The following is a 22,522-nucleotide window of genomic DNA, read 5'->3' on the forward strand; positions in this document are numbered from 1 at the left end:
GCGCAAAGTCGTGGAAGTCGTGGAGAAGCATGTTTAAGTTGACTGGAGTTGGCGGCGGGCAGTAGAGGCCTGGCGAGACAGCATCGAATGGATCGAACCGCGGGAGTGTTGGCCGGCTAAGCCAAGCGAGCATCCTCAGCGGTGGTCTGTTTCGTGGCACACATAGGAGGTCTGGGAGGCGGTGATGGTGGTGGCGGTGAGAGAAGCTGGCTGCGCGCGCTCACAAATTGGCGCGACGGTCAATGTGGCTGAGCTGTGTGATTGTCGAGGCACTCAAAGACTCCATTATTAGGGCTCAACACGAATACTATCTACATTGGCGTCCATGCTCCCGGTGATTTCCCTGCCTTCTCAAGCTTTTGGACGGTGTTACGGTTGCGCCGCATCACCATCTCGTCCAGAAAGAAGTTGTAGCGATCAACGAGCATCTCTCGCACAATCGCGTGGAATCCCCCAAGCCATACGTTTGTCTGCTCAGCGATAGAGGAATTGAAGTACCATCCTCCTTCAGCCGACCGCAATTCGGGGAAAGCCCAAGGATTGCAGGTTGTTTGGCAGAAGATGTCCGTGACTTTATGCTTGCAGGTAAAGTGGAACACGTCAACGGTGAGGCCGATGTCCTTGAAGATAGGGTCGTCGCGGACCATCGGTGCGATGCGGCAGTTGCTGTCGAAGAAGATGTGTTCGGGATAAGGCCCATTCTTGTAAGTCCTCTTGATCATTTCCTAGAATAATGAACATATCATGAGCATGTATTCGAGGCAAAAGGGCAGAGCAATGAGCATACGATGACACTAGACATCGCTTCAGCGCCGTAGAATGTTGCTCGCGCTACTATGACACCGCACGGGGCCACTATGATCTGCTCATTATGGGTTCGGCGACGTCCAAACCGCGCACGCAGCTTGCGATTTCCACTGTCAGGCTTCTCTGGGCAATCTTGGGTTGCATCTTCCGAGACCAGCTTTCCTGCTGGATCGACAACGAACTCCTCGACCTCCTGTTGTATGTCAGAGCTTTCATCGAGGGCTGCATCAGTTGTGGAGCTGTTGCCCGCTAGGAGCTGGGCCCGTTGCAACCGTTCCCGCAGTGTGAAGCGAGCCTGGCCGCGGGCTCGATGGCGCTCCTCGATGGCGCGATGAACAGGATCGCTGCAGACGAGGCTGTCTTGTACAGTCCGACTGTTGCAGCCGACGATGGCGCAGGTGCGATGTTCTTCGTCATGTACAGGGCAGAACCGGTGTCGATTATTCACGAGCGGTACATGGCAATTATGTTGACCGCAGCACGGGTGCCCGATGGTAAGCCCGTCAATGACGACGACAGAGCATTTGCCTAAATTGTGGATGAATTAGCTGTGTGGCAACAAGTGCAGACTAGGAACTACTCGCTAATTCCTCTGCCCTCAGCCCGTTGGTCGTAGTATCGTGTGCAGGTATTACAGCGGTGGAGGACAGAGCCCATTCAGCGGAATGGCCGATGCTGTTAGGGTAGCGGATGCGTGAAAAACCCCAATGTATTCGGCGAGCTGACGTCGGCCGAGCGGGGCGTTTTCATTAACGGGATGGGCGAATAGGCGCCTTGGGTTGGTGATGGGCGGATGACCGGGCGATAAACGGTAGTAGCAGGGTGCCGTTTCTTTTTGCAGTGCATTGTTGGGATAGGCGGTCGGATGGTTGGCCTGACCAATGGCCATGTAGTCGGCCGGGCACGTAAGAGCGAGTGCCTTTAAGAGCGAGTGCCTTTAAGAGCGAGTGCCTTTAAGAGCGAGTGTCTTTTATTGTCGGGTGGCATTGGCCATGGGCCAGCGGACCGTTGGCTTCGCCAATGACCATGGGCCAGCAGACCGTTGGCTTCGCCAATGACCATGGGCGAATCAATGTCAGTTGGGGCACCCATAACAGCTGCCAAACGATGGGTGGGCGGAGCATTGGCTTCGCCAATGACCATGGGCAAGCTGACCTCGGCTGGTGTGCCTACTGAGGCTGGTCTTGGGTCAACAGATGCCAGTTCTGCCAATGGTCATTGGCTGACTTGTCTGAGCTTCTCTGTACATCCGCTTGTCCGGCAATCCACTTCTTTGTACACCCGCTTTTCAGTGACTGCTTTCTTTCAATCTGCTTGTATGGCATCCGCTTCTTTGAACAGCCACTCCTTTGTATGTCCGCTTTTTTGTCCACTTCTTTACATGTCCGCTTCTTTACATGTCTGCTTCTTCATACATCTGCTTCTTCATGTCCGCTTCTTCATGCCCACTTCTTCATGTCCGCTTCTTCATGCTCGCTTCTTCATGTCCGCTTCTTCATGTCCGTTTCTTCATGTCCGCTTCTTCATGTCCGCTTCTTCATACATCCGCTTCTTCATACATCTGCTTCTTTTCATGTCTGCTTCTCTGTACTACACCCAGTTCTTTGTATGTCCGCCCTTTTGTATGTCCGCCCTTTTGTATGTCCGCCCTTTTGTATGTCCGCCCTTTTGTATGTCCGCCCTTTTGTATGTCCGCTTCTCTGTATGTCCGCTTCTCTGTATGTCCACTTCTCTGTATGTCCACTTCTCTGTATGTCCGCTTCTCTGCATTTCCGCTTCTTTTGACATCTGCCTCTTTGTATATCTGTGTCTTTGTACATCCACTTATTCTAATGACCACTTCTTTACCTGACCGCTTCTCTGTACTACACTTGCTTTTTTGTATGTCTGCTCCTTGTACATCCGCTTCTTTCAAGTTGTACATCCACCTCTTTATATGTCCACTTCTTTGTACTACATTTGCTTCTTTGCAGTACATTCACTTCTTTTTATGCTGGTCCACTTGTTAGTGACCCACATCTCTGTATATCTGCTTGCCTTTGAATCTGCTTGTCTGACTCATCTGCTTCTCTGATGTCCATCTCTCTGTACATATGTCTGCTTGTCAGTGATCCACTTGTTAGTGGTCCACTTTGTTGTATGTCTGCTTCTTAAATTTTGTACATTTGCTTCTTTGTATGTTTGCTTGTTGGCAATCTGCTTGTCAGCAACTCATTTCTCTGTGGCATCTGCTTGTTAGTGATCCACTTGTCTTTCAATCTGCTTCTCCATTGACATCTGCTTATCCATCAACTTTGTTTCTTTATATGTCTGCTTATTGGTGATCTACATGCTGGCAACTTGCTTCTCTGTACAACCACTGGCACTTGTCTGTTGGAGCATGCAATTGTGGCAAGCTCGCAAGCTTGGATGCAATAGTGCCTGGTTGGGATGGATAGGGGGGAGGTGGTATATATACAGATGTTTTCGATGTAATTACCTCACGCAATTGCCCTTTGGACATCATCCACACCTGGGACACTTGCACTTGTGGATTATATTTTGCTTGTTCTCACATTGTCAGCAATCTGTGTGTTGATCAATCCATTTATCTGACATTGTGATACATCCATGTCTCTGTACATCTGTTTCTCAGTACCAGTCTGTGTGTCAGTGATCTGTCTGTCCTTCAATCTGTTTGTCTTGCCAAGTAGGTGTATGCAGCAGGGTAATAGATCACCTAGCACCAAGTAGTGTGCTGCTTGTCACTGGCCAGCCTTGTGTGATCATCATATGCTAGCTGTCTGTGTTTGTGATACAACACTGGCATGTTTCTTCCAGGAACAGCAGCAGCAGCCCTGTTTGATTGACTCTTGTACATTGCACAATGCATGAGGCATGTACTGTAATACACACTGTGGCCGTCCAATTAGTAGCCTCACCATTCAGGGCCACGTACCCAGCAGGTATGGGTCATCTGCAGCTCTTACAGGTCTCTGCAGGTTCAGGTATTGATGAAGGGTCAGTAAGCAAAACAACATAAGAGTGAGTAGAAGAGCAGGAGAATGAAGAAAGCGGACAAGCAAAAAAGCGGAAAAGTGCAGCAGCAAAGAAGAGGAAAACAGATAAGCACCTTGGCAAGTGGGCAAAAGGACAAGAGAGTGAAAGAGTTGATCAGCGGGACAGCAAGGAAGTAGAAAGGTGGAATAAGCGGAGGTGTAGAATAAGCAAAAATGTAGAATAAGCGGAGGTGCAGAATAAGCGAAAATGTAGAATAAGCGAAAATGCAGAATAAGCGGAGGTGTAGAATAAGCGGAGGTGCAGAATAAGCGAAAATGTAGAATAAGCGGAGGTGCAGAATAAGCGAAAATGTAGAATAAGCGAAAATGCAGAATAAGCGGAGTGTAAGCCTACTGCTTACCACACATCACCATACTTACCATATCGGGCTGTTGTGCAGTATGTACACGCCGGCGCCTTATTTGCTTCCGTGCTCGAACGTCCCCGGACTCGGACATTCGAACCACCATCATCTCCCGCTCTTCCGTTCCCGTTCATCACCCCATATATCCTAGCTAGACCACACCATCCCCGTCTCCGAATAACATAGCCCGTTCCTGTTCTTGCGTCTGACGCCTGAGCTGAGTGTGCCCTGCCGCACCTCCGGCGGCAGGCCTTCACTTTTTTTTTTGAACACCGAATGTAAGCCGTGTACCCATACGTCACCCTCCACTGCACTGTTCCGCATCCGAAACCGCTCTGCAACGACGACGCTGATAGGGCGGCTTAGCTGTCCTCAACTGTGCCGAACCGTTTATACGAACCGCATCCGACGCTGCCGTGCATTCGTCCTCTGGGCGAGTGCCACCCCCCTTCTGAACCGTCTATCATGCCGCCTCGTGCAAACACACTCCGCCCTCGCGCGGCCGCTCGTCCACCACCGGGTGCGGACGCCCGAGCGACGACTTCGCACCGGCCTCCGTCCACGTCCTCCCCACTTACGCCGCCACCTGGGGACCAGTCCTCGCCAAGCACCCCGCCACGGGGGGCGGAGAGACAACCAGTGACGTCAGGAGGGCTGGACTCCACCGTAACTCAACCAACTGTCCCCAGTCCCCGCCAGGGCACTCCCGTAACGCGTCCGCTGTCACCTGCACGTCCGAAAACACCCGAAGTCATAAAGACTCCGCCCGTCTGGACGCTTTCCGATTCCACTTCTGACTCTGACGACGACCACGTCTCGCGCACCATGACGACCAACGCTCACCGCTCGTCCTCCTCGCTTGCCACCGTCGAGTGGGACAACCCGTCGAAGGCGCCGACACTGCAGGATGGGGCTCTCAGTCCCGAAGTGCTCGACACCTTCGAAAACTATTGCCTGCATTTCTTTGGCAACAAATCCGTTCCCGCGGCAGACCAGACCCGTCTCGTGGCTGGTCGCATCATGATCCCACGTGTCCTCGCCTGGACCGCGCTGAGGCGCACGGAGCTGTACGCTATGACCTTCGCGCAGTTCATGGCCGCTCTACGAAAGAACTTCCTGGACGCTCGCTGGGAGGACACCACGCACCGAAAGCTGAAGCTTATGCGCATGAAAGACAACGAGCCGTTCGAGGAGTATTGCGTTCGATTCGAGAACATGAACGCGATCCTCAAGGGAACTGCCCACCACCTCGACGACGCCGCGATCATCGAACAACTCGCCGTCTCCGTGTCGAAGGCACTCGCCTCCCGTCTGCATACCCGCGCGGACAGCTTAAAAGACGCAAAGATCGCCGGACTGCGCGACTGGAGGACCGTGGTCCAATCCATCGACGAGGAACGACGCGCTCAGCTGGCCGACTTCGAAACGGTCAGCCGTAGGGGTCGCGAAGAGCGGCGCCCGCAGACACTGTCCGAACCTTCCCGCCGCACGAACACTGCTACGAACAGTCGCGCCTCGAGCACCCGTCCCGACACGCCGACGTTGCCGAAGCTCACCCCGGACGAACTGCGACTCCTCGACGCCAACGAGGGTTGTCGTAAGTGCCGCCGTTTCTGGGTCGACCACCGGGCCAAGCAGTGTCCCAATGACTTCCCAAAACCGACCGGGTACCGTACCTTGACCCAAGCTGACGCCGATTCCGCCCGCAAGGGAAAAGGGAAGGCAATCGCGGCCGTGCAATCAGCCCAATACGAGTCCGAAGACGAGAACGAACAACCGTCCGCATCGGCACGCCCCGTCGCCGTCGTCCGCGGCATGCACGATGTCGTGCCGTACGCATCGTCGAACATGGCCGACGATGAAGACGCTGACGAATCGGACTCGGACGAGTCGCACTGGGTGAGTCCGTCCGGTTCGTGTCCGCCTGTCATCGCGGCTGTTGCGCCGTCGACAGTGAACGAAAGCATCCACTCCCCTCACCTCGTCTGGGATGCAGTCGTTCACGCGACGACGACAGCTGGTGATGCAGTGCCGGTTCGGGCATTAATTGACAGTGGGTCACACCTAGTGCTGATTCGCGAGGACCTCGTGAACAACGCGTCCTGGCGTCGGTATAAGCTACCCGTCCCGCAAACTGTCGAGCTCGCCATGACGCCTCAAGAACGAAAAGCAACGGTCACCCTGACCGAGTACGTTAAAATCCGTCTCTCTCATCCCTCTTTTGCATGGTCTTCTCGCTCCGTCCGTGCCGTTGTCACACCCGGCCTGTGTGTTCCTGTCATTCTCGGTCTACCCTTCCTCGTTAAGAACCGCGTGGTCGTTGATCACGCCGCCCGTACCGTATTGTCGCAAAACGCTGGGTTTGAACTCATGCATGGTGTATATTACCGTCCCGTAACGTTGCCTCCCCCGCCGCCACCCACTGTACAACAGTTAGAATCAGTCATGTCCAATAGATCGGCCGTTTTGGGGGAATTGCAACAAACAACGGCGCAACGTCGCGTGCGCGCCGATCTGTCTGCACCGCGTCCCTGTAATGCCATTAGTGCAATCAGAAACACCATAGAATGCCTGGCCTTGAAGCAGCAATTACAGCGGCGCAGCAGCTCTGTTTTACACGATTTCAAGGAGGTGTTCCAACCAATACCTCATGCGGACATGCTACCAGATGACGTGCACTGTCGGATCAAGCTAAAAGATGCAAACAAGCTGATTTCGTCCCGCTCATATGCGTCTCCGCGCAAATTTAAGGATGCTTGGTCCACCTTGATCCAACAGCATCTGGAAGCTGGCCGCATTCGTCCGTCTAACTCACAACACGCTTCGCCTGCCTTCCTGATACCTAAGGCCGACCCAACTGCTCTCCCGCGGTGGGTAAATGACTACCGTCAACAGAACGCAAATACTGTGCCAGATAACTTCCCCTTACCTCGCGTGGATGATGTACTCGCCGACTGTGGTAAAGGGAAGATCTGGAGCAAGATGGATATGACAAATGCCTTCTTTCAAACTCGCGTTCACCCAGACGATGTACCCCTCACGGCAGTGTCCACGCCACTAGGGTTGTATGAATGGCTTGTAATGCCTATGGGTTTACGCAACGCGCCTGCCATTCACCAGCGGCGCGTAACTGCTGCGCTTCGTCCCTACCTCGGGAAATTCTGTCACATCTACTTGGACGACATAGTCATTTGGTCTGATACGGTCGAGGAACACGATCACCACGTGCGTCTTATACTGCAGGCATTAAAGGACGCTCGTTTGTACGTGAACTTAAAGAAATGCGAGTTCTTCGTTACAGAGCTGTCCTTTCTGGGACACCACATTTCCACTGATGGCATCCGTCCACAAACGTCCAAGACGGATCGTATCCTTCAATGGCCCCGCCCTAAGAGTGCGAAGGACGTCCGTGCCTTTCTCGGTCTCGTTCGCTATGTCGCCACGTTCCTACCGCACCTTGCTGAGCACACGCGCGTCCTCACTCCCCTCACTACCAAAGAAGCCCAAGCCAGCTTCCCCGATTGGACCGATGCGCACCAGCACGCCTTTGAAGCCGTGAAACGCCTTGTCACCAGTGCTGAATGTCTGACCGTTATCAACCATGATAATCACGGCGATAACAAAATATTTCTCACCTGTGATGCCAGTGACTGGCGTACCGGCGCCACACTCAGCTATGGTCCCTCATGGGAAACTGCCCGTCCTGTCGCGTTTGATTCTACACAACTCCGTGACGCCGAGCTTAATTACCCTGTGCATGAAAAGGAGTTGTTAGCAATTATTCGCGCGCTGAAGAAATGGCGGGCGGATTGCGTGGGTGAACACGTTTACGTGTACACCGACCACCGCACGTTGCAGAATTTTGACGGTCAGAAAGATCTCTCGCGGCGACAGTTGCGCTGGCAAGAGTTCTTGTCCCAATATGACATCTCCATTGTGTACATCCGCGGCGAAGACAATACGGTCGCTGACGCCCTGTCAAGGGTACCCCCTAACGCCTTCCCTGATGAACAGGCATCGACCGTCGGAGCAGTGCTGTCGGTGCAAGCCGATCCCGTTCTTCTGAACGATATCCGTGCCGGTTACGCCCGCGACGACTTCTGTGTCAAACTCGCCGCTAACGCCACATCAACGCCCGGCGCGCAATGCATTAACGGACTCTGGTACCTCGGGGACCGCTTACTCGTACCACGAGTCGGTAACGTCCGGGAACGCCTGTTTCAGACGGCCCATGACACACTTGGACATTTCGGTGCGGATAAGTCTTACGGCTCCCTGCGCAATGCATTTTACTGGCCCAACATGCGCCGAGACCTTGAGCAGGCGTACATCCCTGCGTGCCAGGACTGCCAGAGAAACAAGTCACGTACAACGAAAGCGGCTGGTCCGCTGCATCCCCTGCCCGTTCCCGACGACCGCGGGTCCTCCGTTGCCATCGATTTTGTCGGCCCCCTGCCCGAGGACGACGGTCACAATTGTTTGATGACCATTACCGACCGCTTGCACTCCGATGTCAGGATCGTGCCCACACGCACGGACGCCTCCGCGGAAGATGTCGCTCTCCTGTTCTTCAATCACTGGTATTGCGAGAATGGACTGATGTTTGAGTTGATCACTGACCGCGATAAACTCTTCGTCTCCCGCTTCTGGCGCGCCCTCCACAAGCTGACCGGAGTTAAACTGAAGATGTCAACTTCGTTTCATCCGCAAACAGACGGCTCGAGCGAACGTACGAACAAAACCATCACTCAATGCTTGCGGTATCACGTCCAACGCAACCAGAAGGGCTGGGTACGCGCACTCCCGCGTGTTCGTTTCGACATTATGTCGGCCGTGAATGCAAGCACAGGGTATAGCAATTTTCAAATCCGATTTGGCCGTGCTCCGCGTGTCCTGCCACCGTTGGTAGACACCGTGAGTCGTCCAAACGCGTCCGAGGAGGAAACAGCTGAACAGGCTGCTGAGCGAGTCACGCGCGAAGTCGCTGAAGACGTCGCGGATGCGCGCGACTGTATGCTTGCGGCGAAGGTACACCAGGCGGCTTTCGCCAACCGGTTCCGGGGTGTCGAGAGGCCGTACGCTGTGGGCGACAAGGTTATGCTGAGTACGCTCAATCGGCGTCGCCAGTACAAGGCCAAGGGCGAACGCAGGGCGGCGAAATTTTTCCCGCGCTGGGACGGTCCCTACCGAGTGATCCGTGCTTACCCCGAAACATCTACCTACGAACTGGAACTCCAGCCTACGTCCAAGGCGTTTCCCGTCTTTCACAGCTCCGAGCTGAAACCCCACGTGGAAAATGACCCTACCCTCTTTCCGGATCGCCACCTCGACCAGCCTGCTCCCGTGCTTAATGATGCCGGCGAGGAGGAATACTTTGTGCACCGTATCTTGGATCAACGCACCTACCGCCGCCAAAGACAACTCCTCGTGCGCTGGAAGGGATACGGTCCAGAACACGACTCCTGGTTACCCGCGTCCGAGCTCGACGACAACGCCGCGCTCGATGATTGGGAGGCTCTCCAGAAGGTCAAGGGTGGGTCAACCACGCGGTAGCTTTTCCCCACAGGGGTTTTTGATGCACCCGTGCTGCGTACCCGTTGGGTTGGAAGGAATTACATTACACTACTTACCTAACTCCTCGCTGCTCGCCATAGCCCCCCCCCCCCGCTCGTTCTTCACTGCCCGGGAGGGTGTAAGCCTACTGCTTACCACACATCACCATACTTACCATATCGGGCTGTTGTGCAGTATGTACACGCCGGCGCCTTATTTGCTTCCGTGCTCGAACGTCCCCGGACTCGGACATTCGAACCACCATCATCTCCCGCTCTTCCGTTCCCGTTCATCACCCCATATATCCTAGCTAGACCACACCATCCCCGTCTCCGAATAACATAGCCCGTTCCTGTTCTTGCGTCTGACGCCTGAGCTGAGTGTGCCCTGCCGCACCTCCGGCGGCAGGCCTTCACGGAGGTGTAGAAAAAGCGGAGGTGCAGAATAAGCGGAAATGCAGAATAAGCAAACAACACATGGGCAACTTCGCAAGCAAGCAAAAGGATAGGTGAAGTTGAACAGTTTTCACTTATTCCGCCCGCTCATTCCGCCCGCTTATTCCGCATTTTCGCTTATTCTACATTTTCTGCACCTCCGCTTTTTCTACACCTCCGCTTATTCTGCATTTTCGCTTATTCTACATTTTCGCTTATTCTGCACCTCCGCTTATTCTATACCTCCGCTTATTCCGCATTTTCGCTTATCCTGCATTTTCTGCACCTCCGCTTTTTCTACATTTTCGCTTATTCTACACCTCCGCTTATTCTGCATTTTCGCTTATTCTACATTTTCGCTTATTCTGCACCTCCGCTTATTCTGCACCTCCGCTTTTTCTACACCTCCGCTTATTCCGCATTTTCGCTTATTCCGCATTTTCGCTTATTCCGCATTTTCGCGTATTCCGCATTTTCGCTTCTTCTACACCTCCGCTTATTCCGCATTTTCGCTTATTCCGCATTTTCGCTTATTCCGCATCTCCGCTTATTCCGCATTTCCGCTTATTCTGCACCTCCGCTTATTCTACACCTCCGCTTATTCCACATTTTCGCTTATTCTGCATCTCCGCTTATTCTGCATTTTCGCTTATTCTACATTTTTGCTTATTCTGCACCTCCGCTTATCCTGCACCTCCGCTTATTCTGCATTTTCGCTTATTCTGCATCTCCGCTTATTCTACATTTCCACTGATTTCGCTTTCTCACTTGTCCGCTTGTTTGCTCTTCCACTCTTCGACTGTTATACACTTTCCGCTTTTCCGCTTCTTTGCTGTTCCGCTTCTTTGCTGTTCCGCTTATTTTGCTTTTCCGCATTTCGACTCTCCCACTCTTGTCCTTATACTCACCCACAACTTCACCTATTTGCCATGAGTATAGCCTTTCAGCTAACATCTGCAGGCGCAATGCAAGTGGCGACAACCACCACCTGTCCACTAGCATCGCCGCCTACGCTCATCTGAGCAGCGGGTATAGCGCCCACAGGTCACGTCGGCCGGCATCAGCTGGCCCTAAGCCATAGGCTATTCTGCCATGTCAGCTACCCCAAGGTCATAGGGTAGAGACGCTGCCTGGTGTGGAGGACATTGGGGAAGCCAAACGTGCGGATGCGACCGTTCCGAGCACGCACAGCCTCCGTGAAACGATCTTTCTGCAACCCCGTATGAGGAACACGGAGTACCTCATTGCGTTTGTGGCAGTCCTCGAGGAGGGAAACAATGGTGAATGCATCCCAGACCTGTTTGGTCTCTAGCTCCATCTTGAATGGCCAATCGTCCGGCTGCTCATGGCGTCGAGCGAGTGTGCTGTTATAAAAGTTTGCGCAGTTGGTCGCAGATGTCCTGAAATGCAACTCAGGGCTGGCAGCCCGGGGAGAACAATATGTTGGTGCACACGTACCAAGCTGTTAACATCAGGTTAATCCACATGTTGATCACTCCCAGCTCAATGAACTGGTGATCTCCAGCCTGGACGTATTGTGGGATGCCCGCATGGTAGGTTCGCTCACCATCACGCACAGAGTAGTTGTTGTGATAGTTAGTTCTGCAGCCTAAGGCGTCCTCTGAGTTTGGATACAGCACAGATACGATAGTAGATTCACTACCTTCACAGTAGAGATGCACAGACCACGCAGGTACTGCACCGTTGGCTAAGGTGAACAGTGCTACCTGCCGGGACTCTGACTTCTTCAACGGTACATGGTTGATGTTGCGAAGGCAGCCAGCAGTCGTACAGAAATGAGTAGGTGGATAGAGTGGACGGGATGCTAGGAGAACATGAGCTATGACTACCCTCCTACTGACGAGGATGTACAAATGACATACAGACTCCCTTCGACCACCCGTAATGTGCAAAGTATTCCTCCTTCCCCTCGAACCAGCTCTTGACCTCATCAGGATCCCATGCTATGCCTCGGAGAACAGCCCAACACTGCGCAACCTGCTCTACTGTGATATCGGCAACCGAGGCGAGGTACTCCGTGATTGTCGCCGACAGGTATTCAGGGACCTGTTCAGGATCATGCCGACTCGGTTGTGTCAGGATGATGTCATTCTTTAGAGCAGAGGCATGGATAATGAACTTCACAAGGCCCGGAAGAGAGAGCGATTCGATGAGCCCAGGTTGGTCTGCAAGATGTGCGAGAATTGGTCCTAGTCCAGGCATTCTGACTATGAAGTGTGCAAGGACGCGGTCGCAAGAACGAGACTGCACTAGGGATGGCACAAGGGTAGAGGATAGCGGCAACGAGACGGGGGAGACACTAAGTCGTGGCGAAAGGGCGAGACGGAGGGACAGCGATAGCGCGACGGCACCGACGAGGCTACAAGGCAGCGATGGCGATGGCGAGAACGAGACGGGGGAGACACGAAGACGTGACGGAAGGGCAAGTCGGCTCCGGGAGCGAACACGATGGCGCAACGGCAACAACGAGGCTACAAGGCGACGACGGCGAGAACAAGACGGGGGAGATACCAAGACGGGGCGGAAGGGCAAGACGGAGTGACAGCGATAGCGCGACAGAAGGGTGAGACAGAGGCGGAGACAGTCAGAATACGGCACGAGCGCGAGTCAATGACTCGGACAACGATGGCGCGCGACGGCGACGACGAGGCTACGAGACGGCGATGGCGATGGCGAGACCCAACAGCTTGAGGGACGACCCAGGGGCAACCAGGGACGACCTGCTGGGGGTGTGTGACAGGTCAGTCACGCCGGTCGTACGGTCCGTAGTACGGCCCGGACCCGTAGGGGCGTACTTTCCATTTTCGATATGTCCTCGATCCACGGGGACATGCGTTCCCGGAACGCGTAACGCGGAACGCGGAACGTCACGCGCTGTGACGTTCAGTGACGTTCCTAGGGAGCGCAACCGCCGCTTTGCTGACTCCTATTTCACTCAGAGCCCCATTGAGAATAATGTTGTCGACATATAAAATTACTAGTATCTACCTTTCAGCTTTGAGATGCGGCTAGCGGAGCGTGTTGTATCATCTGTGATCGTTGAGGGTGACCGTGACGGATTTAACGATGTTACCGGAATAGGCAACTATTGCTCGGCCACATCTTGCCTCAGGCCTCAGCCTCGCCGCTGGTTCGTGATAGCCAGTACTGCACTGTATTTCATGCTATATCGAGCATGCAGACAATGTTAAAATGCTGTCAATATATTGGAGTGTAGGCTTCAATAATCCTGGCCTTAGCGTACTATGTCGGAATCAGTTTCAATTTGTAGTCCCACGGAATTTCTGTATGCATTCCTCTAAGTGCTCTGTGTGACAGAGCCGAAGTTGTGAAATTGCTGCGGAAATATTCAGTGGACACAGCTACGACCGCGGTAGTTTTTTCAATGATCAATAGGTGGTAAGAACTTTACAGAGTGATTAGATAAGATTTGACATACTGTCAGTAGTGGCCGTCAACTACGCTTTGAGCTCTCGTCACGATGTGACGCGTTCCCCAAGGCCGTTCCGCAAGAGCGTTCCCGGAACGCGTTCCGGGAACGTATCTCCCAGTCGATCGGACGTTCTCAACGAGTTTCACGACTAACTCTCGTGACGAGAGTCGTTCCCGATAATATTCGTCTTCCCTAGCTCTTGCTTACCTCTATTCTGTTACATAACGGCAATTGCAGCACGTACAGGTGGGTGAAACAACGGCTCATTTGCACGCAGGGAGGAACAGACTGTCGAGATTAGAACTTGAAAGCCAGTTGACCACTAGGCGTAGGGACACAGTGTGTGTGGGTCCCTCATTTTGTTTGTGGAACCATCCATAGCAACTGCCAACGCGCAGGTAGTGTATAAATGCAGTGTCAGACCTAGCAAAGTATTGTACACATGATACTTACAAGATGGCGTACGCACCGTGTACGTTCATGGGTGCAAGCGGGCTTCAGATCTGTCGAGAGTGCGCGCTCGCTCTAGCCGGCTACCTCCTGATACATTCTCCAGTATGTAGAGCCAACTTGGACCGCAGCGCATGTTGATAACTCTGTCTAATTATCTGGAATACAGTTTCGCGTGATGCAATGCAGTAAGAACTTTGTGGCGGATATCATGACAACAATGAAACTTGCACGTTCTGTCCAATCCCTAGGTGCGAACCGAACTACTAAACCACCAATCGATGTAACTGAAAGCGCACATAGTGAGCCATCCAACGTTCAACCTTTGACCGATACCTACCCACTACCATGCACACTGTGACTCTTGTTCACAGGCAGCTCGAGCCCCAGCGCACGCAAGAACCCCCTCTCTTCTTCCCTCTCCACCGTTTCCGTCGTGGGCGTCCCACCGCCCGAACTTCCCGACGATCCTACCGCCGTGCTAATCAGCTCAACCCGTTTGACCACACGCTCTCCACCCTCGAAGGGTTCACCCAGTCTCGTCACAGCCCCGTGGGCCAACGTGTCTTCGGGCTCGTCCAGAGCGACGCTACAGTCGGCGAGCTCCGACCGCGCATCCGCAAACGAATCAGCATAAGACGAATCCATGCTGATACTGCTCGTTATGCTCTCCATGAGCGTCGTCGTCCCTGCGAAGCTCATGCTATCGAGGTCCGAGTCCGGCGATGGGTATTCTTCCATCCCAATGGCGTCCTCCGCGGCTTCGAAGTCGAGTGCCCCGAGCACCGGCGCATCATCACGGTCGCGCCTAAAGTCCGCGTCATTCGACCGTCTCGAAGCAGTCGGCGAGCTAGGGACAGCACGCGGAGACGGAGTAGAAGTCGGCATAACGAACCCGAACCCAGGCGTCAGTATGTCGAAGCGTACGCCGGCGTCGATGATCGTGCTGAACGTGCTCCCCCTTCCACGGCGATGGGTTGGGCGTGAGCTCGATGTACCAGGAGCTGACGCGGGTGGTGTGGCGGTGACGTCCGTGCTACCGCTGCTGTCCGCCCCGTGACGATCGCTCTCGCCGCTTCGCCGCCCGACAGAGACGATCATGCTCCGGGCACGAATGGCACGCTGCCACGAGATGGCAGACGAGAGCGAGAACCGCCGCCTAGGTGCTTGCGCATCCGTGCTCGGGCGAGGGTGTGCCTCAGGTTCTACTTCATCGGGACCAGGACGTTCGATGGGCAGTCGTTCGCGCGTCACGAGTTTGTTGTATGCTTCTACGACAGCTGCAGATACGCCCAACTCTTCTGTGGATGCTTCCTCGATGACTTGCTCAGGGGCCGTAACGCAATATTGTACCGCGTCGCCAGCTGAAGTCGTTGCCTCCCCAGCGTCTTGATTTTGGTCTGCATTCCTCGTCGGCCGGTGCATCTTGAACTTCGACCCCGCAACCTCGATCATATCGCGCCTCGCATCCTTCTCCTTGCCCACCAGCATACTCGTGTGCCGCGCACGCACATCCTCCTTCGACGTGTTCGCCACGCCGATCAGTGGCGTCGGTGCCTGCACGCGTATCTGGGGACCGGGATGGTCCAAGAACGCGCGCCTCGCAGCGCCGCTGCCCACAACCATGCTGACCGGCCTGACTCTCTCCTTTCCCTTCTTCGAGCTTGCCACGCCGCCCTTCAGCGACGACTGGCTCGACTTCGCGTCCAGTCCCGTAGGCGGGATCATGCCGATAGGCCGCACGGGCTCGTCGCGGCGCGGGTGCTGGTCGCACGTCGGCGACTTGGGGAAGTCGGGTACGGGAGGGTGCGGGACAACTGTGGTCTTCAGCGTGTCCAACCGTGACCTCGACAGAGCGGAGGACAGAGAGAACCTCCGCGTCTGCTTTGCCGCCGCTGCCGGAGCCTTCGGATTGATCGCCTTGCTCCACTGAGGCTTCGCAGGGGCGGTCAATGTTCGCGCCCGGGTAACGCGGTTCTGCGAACCATGGCCGCTGTCGGAGGCTCCATGACCTTTCTTGAACTGGATAGAGGGGCTGCCGCGCATGTGCTGCAAGGGAATGGACAGGATGCCCTTCGATGCGAACTCTGGGTCTTCAATGGGTAGGAACGAGTCACGCTGTGGAAGCTGAGGCGAGCTCGAGGGCGACTTAGACATTCGAAGTGGCAGAGACCGGCGAGACGCGCGTGCATCCCGCGCAGGAGTCTCTGGTAGAGGGATCGGGTGTTCCTACGGGCACAAACAGTCAACTGGCGATGAACACGATGTATAGCAGCGCATACACCCACCGATTCGAACTCGATCTTTGTCACCGCCGTCCTCCGTGTCCTCTTCACAGCGAATTCTGTTGGTCCTTCGACACCCAGCCCCGGGTCAGACGTCCTCGCGCCTTTACCACCGAAGAGGCTCAAAAATTTCCCACCAAGCTTCCGCATCTTCCCCAACACGGGCAGCTTCGCTGGCCGGTGAGCACCAGCTGCACTGTCGCGAGCCTCGTCACGCTGAACCTCGACCCGACTGCTGAGCGTTTGCCTGCGCTCACGCGGCGCACTGCGATGAACAGGCGTATGCGGCGAGCGCAAAAGCGGCGCGCTCATCCGTCGGGTACGCATCCGGATAGCTTCCTCGACAGCAGCGTCGCCTGCGTCATCGTCCTCAACGCAATCACCGGCCGCCCCAGGAGTAGTCGGGAACTCTGTGGTGCTCCCACAAGCAGCGAGCACAAGCGATGGGCTACGCACACCCGACTCTTCGCTATGTGCGCGCAAATGTGGCGGCGACAGTGGGCTCCGCTCCGAGATCCCTGCTTCCGCCAATAGTGCCACTGACAGGGCGGAGTGCAACGACGTGGGCAGCGACAGCGATGAGCTCGTCGCTGCATCCGCGAACGCGTCCAGGTCCGCCGCCATGAGCGTGTACGGCGAATTGATCGGTGGCTGGGGGTTCTGGATGCAACCCACATCAGCGGGGAGTACTGGAGAGTCTGTGCCAAGGCTATATGCGGGCGGAGAGGATTCTGGTGGGGACGCGCCATGTCGAGCGTCCTCGTGAGCGTCGGAGGAAGATTCGTGGCCGCTGCTCGTGGACACGGGGAAGAACGTGGTCGCCATGGCTTCTGAGTTGAATAGAATCGGTGCAGCCCCACCAAGTACAGGCGAGCCGACTGTAGACGGAGCGGAGAACTGGATAGGCGAGTGCGGTAAACGTGGACTCTGCAGAGACGCATCGCTCGCCTTCGAAGATGCAGTGACTGCTTCCCAGTCCAGGCTGATGCGCGTGAGTGGAAGAGGCTCTGCAAAATCCAATAGCGGCGCATCGCGGTACGCCGCGCGCGTCCCGCCGCGATGCGGGCGAAAATCGGCGGTATTATGGCTGGATATAGTGGTATTAGCGTTTATGGTGCTTATGGTGGTGTCATGCGCGAACGAGTCCTGATCGTGCTGTGTCTGGTCGTCGAAAGAATGGTAGAAAGAGCTGGATGAAGAGAGGACATTGTCTTTCGTGTTTGGGGTGTAAGATGCTTCTGTATGCGGAGAAAGCCAGGGCGGACCTTGGATCGACTGCGGGGTGAGAACACCCTCGGATTCCTGTAGTGCCGAGTCGGTATATGCGCCGCAAACGTCCTGGAGGAGTGCTTACCGTCGGGTCACTGAACGTCGAGGCCTGGGACAACGACGCACTGAGCGGCGCGCTTGTCGAGGCGGGACTCGACATCGTCACAGGCTGCGACGCCTGCCGCACGCGGTCCCGCGCCCCAACAGTGCGCCCGTCGTCCTCAAACCCATGCTTCTCCAAGACGATAGGGAAACCCCATCCCTCTTCAGCGAGCGCCGCTGGGTCTTGTTCGCCCTCGCCGCAGGGCTTGTGGGGGCTCAGGTGCCGAAGCTCAGGCAGCTGCGGCGGGGCGTCATCGCTGTACACGGGCAGGCGCTGATCGTCGCCCTGATCCGAGGCGGAGGAATTGGGCCACGCGCCGGGGAAAAGCGGCGTCGACGTCTTTCGTCGCCAGCGCAGCGTCGGCATCCCGCTGGACGAGGGGGGGAGGATGGCTGCGCGCGGCGGGGCGGACGGCGCTGTGGTGGTGGTGGAGAACGAGAGACGGGGCGGTGGCGAGATGCGCCATGTCTGTTAGAGTGCGGCAACATTAGCTGTGGGTAGAGCGCGGAAGGAACCCCGGCCTCGAAGCTTCACACCTGCCATTCCGGGCCAGCACCAATCCTTACTGGAGTGGAAGCGAGCCACAGCGTGACAGCTCCGTGCGCCTGTAGCTGCCCGGACATCCACTATCGCCGGACCGCCGCACAAGGCAGCCCACCGTGACAGAGTGAAGGGACACGAGAAGGGACGGCGACGGAAGGTGACAGGACAATGCATTAGTCCAACCGCAGATGTCTACCACATCCAATCCACATCTAGCAATGTAACGGAATCCACGCAACAGACAGCCCAGAACACACTCAGAGCTCGCCCTTGACCGCCTTGCTCACGCTCTCGGAGAAGTAGTCGACGTTGTGCGCGTTCAGCCCCGCCATCGAGATACGGCCATCCGCCGTCATGTAGATGTGCGCCTTCTGCGCCAACGCCTGCGTCTGCGGCGTCGTCAGGCCAGTGAAGCTATCGCGCCGCCGTCAGCATCTCCCCCACAAACACATCACATGTCAGCGCACCTGAACATGCCAATCTGGCTCTTGATGTGTCCCCACTCGCCGGGCGTCTTGAGCGTGACGAGGTTGTCGTACAGACGGTCGCGCATCGAGATGATGCGGTTCGCCATGCCCTTCACCTCCTCCTCCCACTCCGTGTACAGCTCCGAGTTGTTCAGGATCGTGCTCGCGATCCGCGCACCGTGCAACGGTGGGTTCGAGTACATAGGGCGGATGAGGATCTTGAGCTGGCTCTCTACACGCTTCCTCTCGTCCTCGTCCGCGCAGGTCACGGAGAACGCTCCGACGCGCTCACCGTAGAGACCCATGTTCTTCGCGAAAGACTGCGAGAGCGCAACCTGGTGGCCCTCCGCAACGAAGTGTCGCACAGCGAACGCGTCGCGCGTGGTATCGCCAGAGGCAAAGCCCTGGTAGGCCATGTCAAAGAAGGGGAAGAGCCCCTTCTCCTTGATGATGTTGGAAAGCTCCTTCCACTGCTCGAGCGTCGGGTCGACGCCTGTAGGGTTATGAGCACATGCGTGCAGCAGAACCAAGGAGTTTGCGGGGATGTTCTGCCAACAGAAGTTAGGCACGAGGTCTTTTCACCCAAGCGTCTGAGCATACCCTGAGGTCCTCCTTCATGCCCTCAAAGTCAAGGCCGACGGTCTTCTTGTCGAAGTACCGGTACTGCTTGACTGCGAGACCAGAGTCACGGAAGACGGCAGTGTGGTTGCCCCACGAAGGGTTCGGGATATAGATCTCCTTCGTATTGGGGAAGAACCGCTGGAAGAACACACCACCAATGCGGAGGGCACCTGTGCCCGAAATGGACTGCACAACAGCGATCTAGCGAGACAAGGATCCCATGAGCTATTCGAGTTTATGCTCGCGTCCAGAGCACGTACCGCCTTGTCATTCAACGGCTTGCTGTCCGCGCCGTACGCGAGCTTCGCCGCGGCGCTGGTGAATTCAGTAAGACCGCTGATAGGCAGGTACTCCTTGTCCGGGTTGCGCGCGGTCAAGAACTCTTCAGCCTTCTTGACACTGCTGAGTACATAAGGCTTGCCATTGCCGTCGCGGTATGCGCCGACACCAAGGTTGATCTTGCGAGCATCCGTGTCGGCCTTGAACGCCTCCGTCACGCCTGCAAGGGGGTGTGAGCACTGCGGGGTATACTCGGGGCGTCATGGGTGAGGAGGGCGACGAGGAGGTCGATGGTGGCAAAGGAGCGTGACGGTGAGAGCAGGGAGTGCACAGAATGTCATGGCTTCGGCCGAACGCGAAGAGAATAGCCGGCACCGGGCGACAGGCGGGAAGACTCACCCAAAATGGGGTCCGGGGGGCCGGCGGGGACGTGGGCCCACGTCGAGAGGGCGGCGGCAGCGCGGACCTGGCTGGGGGCGGCGCGGGCGAGGGGGCGGGCGATGGCCTGCATTTTGGCGGGTGGAGAGGAGGGCACTGGCAGGAGTCGGGAGGACCCGCGTCGATCCTGCCAGCTCAAATGCCCGGCGTCACGGAGCTAGAGCGGCGGCGACTCGCCGTGACTCCGCCAGGCCGGCCTGGGGTTAGGACCACACCTAACCCTAGGACAGCATCCCAGTCATCGATCGAGAGCGTCCGTGGGTTGACTCGGACGCCACGCCGCCTACTCCCCCACACACCATGGCTGATACTCAACCCGTCCAGAATCCCCCTGCAGAACAGCCGTGAGTCGCTCCAGTCGCCCGTTCAAATCCAGCTCACAATATTCCAGGACGGAAGAGGGAGGAGACGCAAAGGGTCCGTCCAAGAGCGAGCTCAAGAAACGCGCAAAGGAGGCAGAGAAAGCAAAGAAGGCCGCAGAAAAGGCCGCACGCCAGGCAGAGCTCGAGGCGCAAAAGGCCGCTGCAGAAGTGGTACGCACTCCGTCTCTCCCACACTGAACAGGCAGCTCAACCCGCTATGTCCGCACCCAGGACTTCGCGACGGAGTACTATGGCAAGCTCCCCCTGAACAAGTCGCAGACACGCCCGCGGCGCCCGCGCGTGCAGATCGCGTCCCTCACGCCCGACATGGACGGCACGCAGGTCTTCCTCCGCGCCCGCGTCCAGACGTCGCGTGCCCAGGGCAGCAAAATGGTCTTCTTCAACCTCCGTCAGCGCATCGACTCCATCCAGGCCTTGCTTACCGTCTCGCCCGAGAAGGTCAGCAAGCAGATGGCCAAGTGGGCCGCCGGCCTGGCCATGGAGAGCATCGTATTGGTGGAGGGCACCGTAAAGAAGACCCCAGAGCCGATCAAGAGCGCGACTGTGGGAGATGTAGAGATCCACATCTCGCAGGTTCGTACGGAGAAAGAGGGGAAACTTGACATCGACTGAGCGCCACCGATCCAGATCCACCTCGAGTCGGGCCTTGAGACTATCCTGCCGTTCAGCGTCGAGGACGCCACGCGTCCTGACACGGAAATCGAGACAACAGAAGACGTCCAGTTCAAAAGGGTGCTTCTGGACACCCGACTCAACAACCGTATCGTTGACCTCAGAGTGCGTCCACTTTGCCTGTTGGATACTGCTATCCGGTGACACAGGCCTTCAGACGACCACCAACCAAGCCGTCTTCAAGCTGCAACATGCAATCGGCGGCCTTTTCCGTGAATACCTGGAGGGCAAGAGCTTCACGGAGATCCACTCGCCAAAGCTGCAGGGTGCCGCGACAGAGTCTGGCGCGTCCGTCTTCAAGGTCAGCTACTTCAAGGGTACGTAACACTTCTGTGACTTCTCGCCTATTGCTAACTGTATTTCCGCAGGCAACGCCTTCCTCGCCCAGTCCCCGCAGCTCGCGAAACAAATGGCCATCGCGGCCGATTTCGAGCGCGTCTACGAGATCGGGCCCGTCTTCCGCGCGGAGGACTCGAACACACACCGGCACATGACGGAGTTCATCGGCCTCGATCTCGAGATGGCCATCGACGAGCACTACCACGAGGTGCTCGAGCTCCTCGACGGGCTCTTCCTGCACATGTTCCGCAGCCTCAAGCAGACATTCGCGAAGGAGATCGAGACCGTGCGCCGCCAGTTCCCCGCGGACGAGTTTAAGTGGCGCGAGGGCCCCGAGGGCACGCTCAAGCTGAGCTTCGCGGAGGCGGTGGACATGCTCGTCGAGGATGGCGTGCCGCGGGAGGACCTGGACGACATCAAGTGAGTCGCCCTTCTACCCACCCACCCCCTGCGCGCGCTGTGTCTGACTCGCATCGCCACAGCACGGAGAACGAGAAGCGGCTCGGGCGGCTCGTCCGCGCAAAGTACGACACGGACTACTTCATCGTCGACAAGTTCCCCATGGCGCTCCGCCCGTTCTACACCATGCCCGACCCGAGCGACCCGACGCTCTCCAACTCGTACGACTTCTTCATGCGCGGCGAGGAGATCCTCTCCGGCGCGCAGCGCGTCCACGACCCCGCCCTCCTCGCGGAGCAGATGCGCGCCAAGGGCGTCGACCCCGCGACGATGGGCCCGTACCTCGACGCGTTCAAGCTCGGCTGCCCGCCCCACGGCGGAGGCGGGATCGGTCTCGAGCGTGTGCTGATGTTGTTCTTGAAGCTGAACAACATCCGCCGCGCGTCGCTGTTCCCGCGCGACCCCAAGCGGCTGGAGCCGTAGTTGTAGTTGTTGACTGGGAGAGAAGGTTGTACGTTGTGTCAGGCATTGTAGCAGATAGAAACAGAATGTATCGATGACGTCAGTGCCATCACCAATCTAATCCAGTGTTCGAATGTCCAGACTTGTTACTTAGTGCCTTC

At 56.4% G+C, this 22,522-nt stretch overlaps 5 protein-coding genes across 5 annotated transcripts; 1 reads left to right on the forward strand and 4 right to left on the reverse strand.

The window, feature by feature from the left end:
• Positions 1–311: 311 nt before the first annotated feature.
• On the reverse strand, positions 312–1,696 carry C8Q71DRAFT_724252 (uncharacterized protein; the record flags this gene model as incomplete). The annotated part of the gene is made up of 3 exons (XM_047921628.1): positions 312–725; positions 788–1,335; positions 1,534–1,696. The coding sequence occupies 3 exons, from the start codon at positions 1,694–1,696 to the stop codon at positions 312–314; spliced, it is 1,125 nt and encodes a 374-aa protein (XP_047777982.1).
• A 9,600-nt stretch (positions 1,697–11,296) lies between these two features.
• C8Q71DRAFT_709438 (uncharacterized protein) lies at positions 11,297–12,420 on the reverse strand (the record flags this gene model as incomplete). Its single annotated transcript, XM_047920683.1, has 4 exons — positions 11,297–11,597; positions 11,656–11,806; positions 11,861–12,051; positions 12,134–12,420. 4 exons carry the CDS (start codon positions 12,418–12,420, stop codon positions 11,297–11,299), a joined length of 930 nt encoding a protein of 309 aa, XP_047777983.1.
• A 1,597-nt stretch (positions 12,421–14,017) lies between these two features.
• Positions 14,018–18,199, reverse strand: C8Q71DRAFT_87802 (uncharacterized protein). Its single transcript, XM_047928435.1, has 4 exons — positions 17,741–18,199; positions 16,390–17,688; positions 14,105–16,330; positions 14,018–14,035 (listed from the first exon to the last, which is right to left on the reverse strand). The coding sequence occupies exons 1-3, from the start codon at positions 18,122–18,124 to the stop codon at positions 14,438–14,440; spliced, it is 3,576 nt and encodes a 1,191-aa protein (XP_047777984.1). The 5' UTR covers positions 18,125–18,199; the 3' UTR covers positions 14,018–14,035; positions 14,105–14,437.
• Positions 18,200–18,454: 255 nt separating this feature from the next.
• C8Q71DRAFT_762749 (pyridoxal phosphate-dependent transferase) lies at positions 18,455–20,209 on the reverse strand. The gene is made up of 5 exons (XM_047923943.1): positions 20,068–20,209; positions 19,650–19,888; positions 19,369–19,590; positions 18,769–19,316; positions 18,455–18,715 (listed from the first exon to the last, which is right to left on the reverse strand). The coding sequence occupies exons 1-5, from the start codon at positions 20,177–20,179 to the stop codon at positions 18,559–18,561; spliced, it is 1,278 nt and encodes a 425-aa protein (XP_047777985.1). The 5' UTR covers positions 20,180–20,209; the 3' UTR covers positions 18,455–18,558.
• A 96-nt stretch (positions 20,210–20,305) lies between these two features.
• C8Q71DRAFT_762753 (aspartate-tRNA ligase) lies at positions 20,306–22,501 on the forward strand. Its single transcript, XM_047923944.1, has 7 exons — positions 20,306–20,450; positions 20,498–20,639; positions 20,700–21,062; positions 21,117–21,266; positions 21,319–21,478; positions 21,530–21,920; positions 21,983–22,501. Exons 1-7 carry the CDS (start codon positions 20,407–20,409, stop codon positions 22,380–22,382), a joined length of 1,650 nt encoding a protein of 549 aa, XP_047777986.1. The 5' UTR covers positions 20,306–20,406; the 3' UTR covers positions 22,383–22,501.
• Positions 22,502–22,522: the final 21 nt, after the last annotated feature.

This window comes from Rhodofomes roseus (genome assembly GCF_022264815.1).
Source record: "Rhodofomes roseus strain CIRM-BRFM 1785 chromosome Unknown C8Q71scaffold_12, whole genome shotgun sequence".
NCBI lineage: Eukaryota > Fungi > Basidiomycota > Agaricomycetes > Polyporales > Fomitopsidaceae > Rhodofomes > Rhodofomes roseus.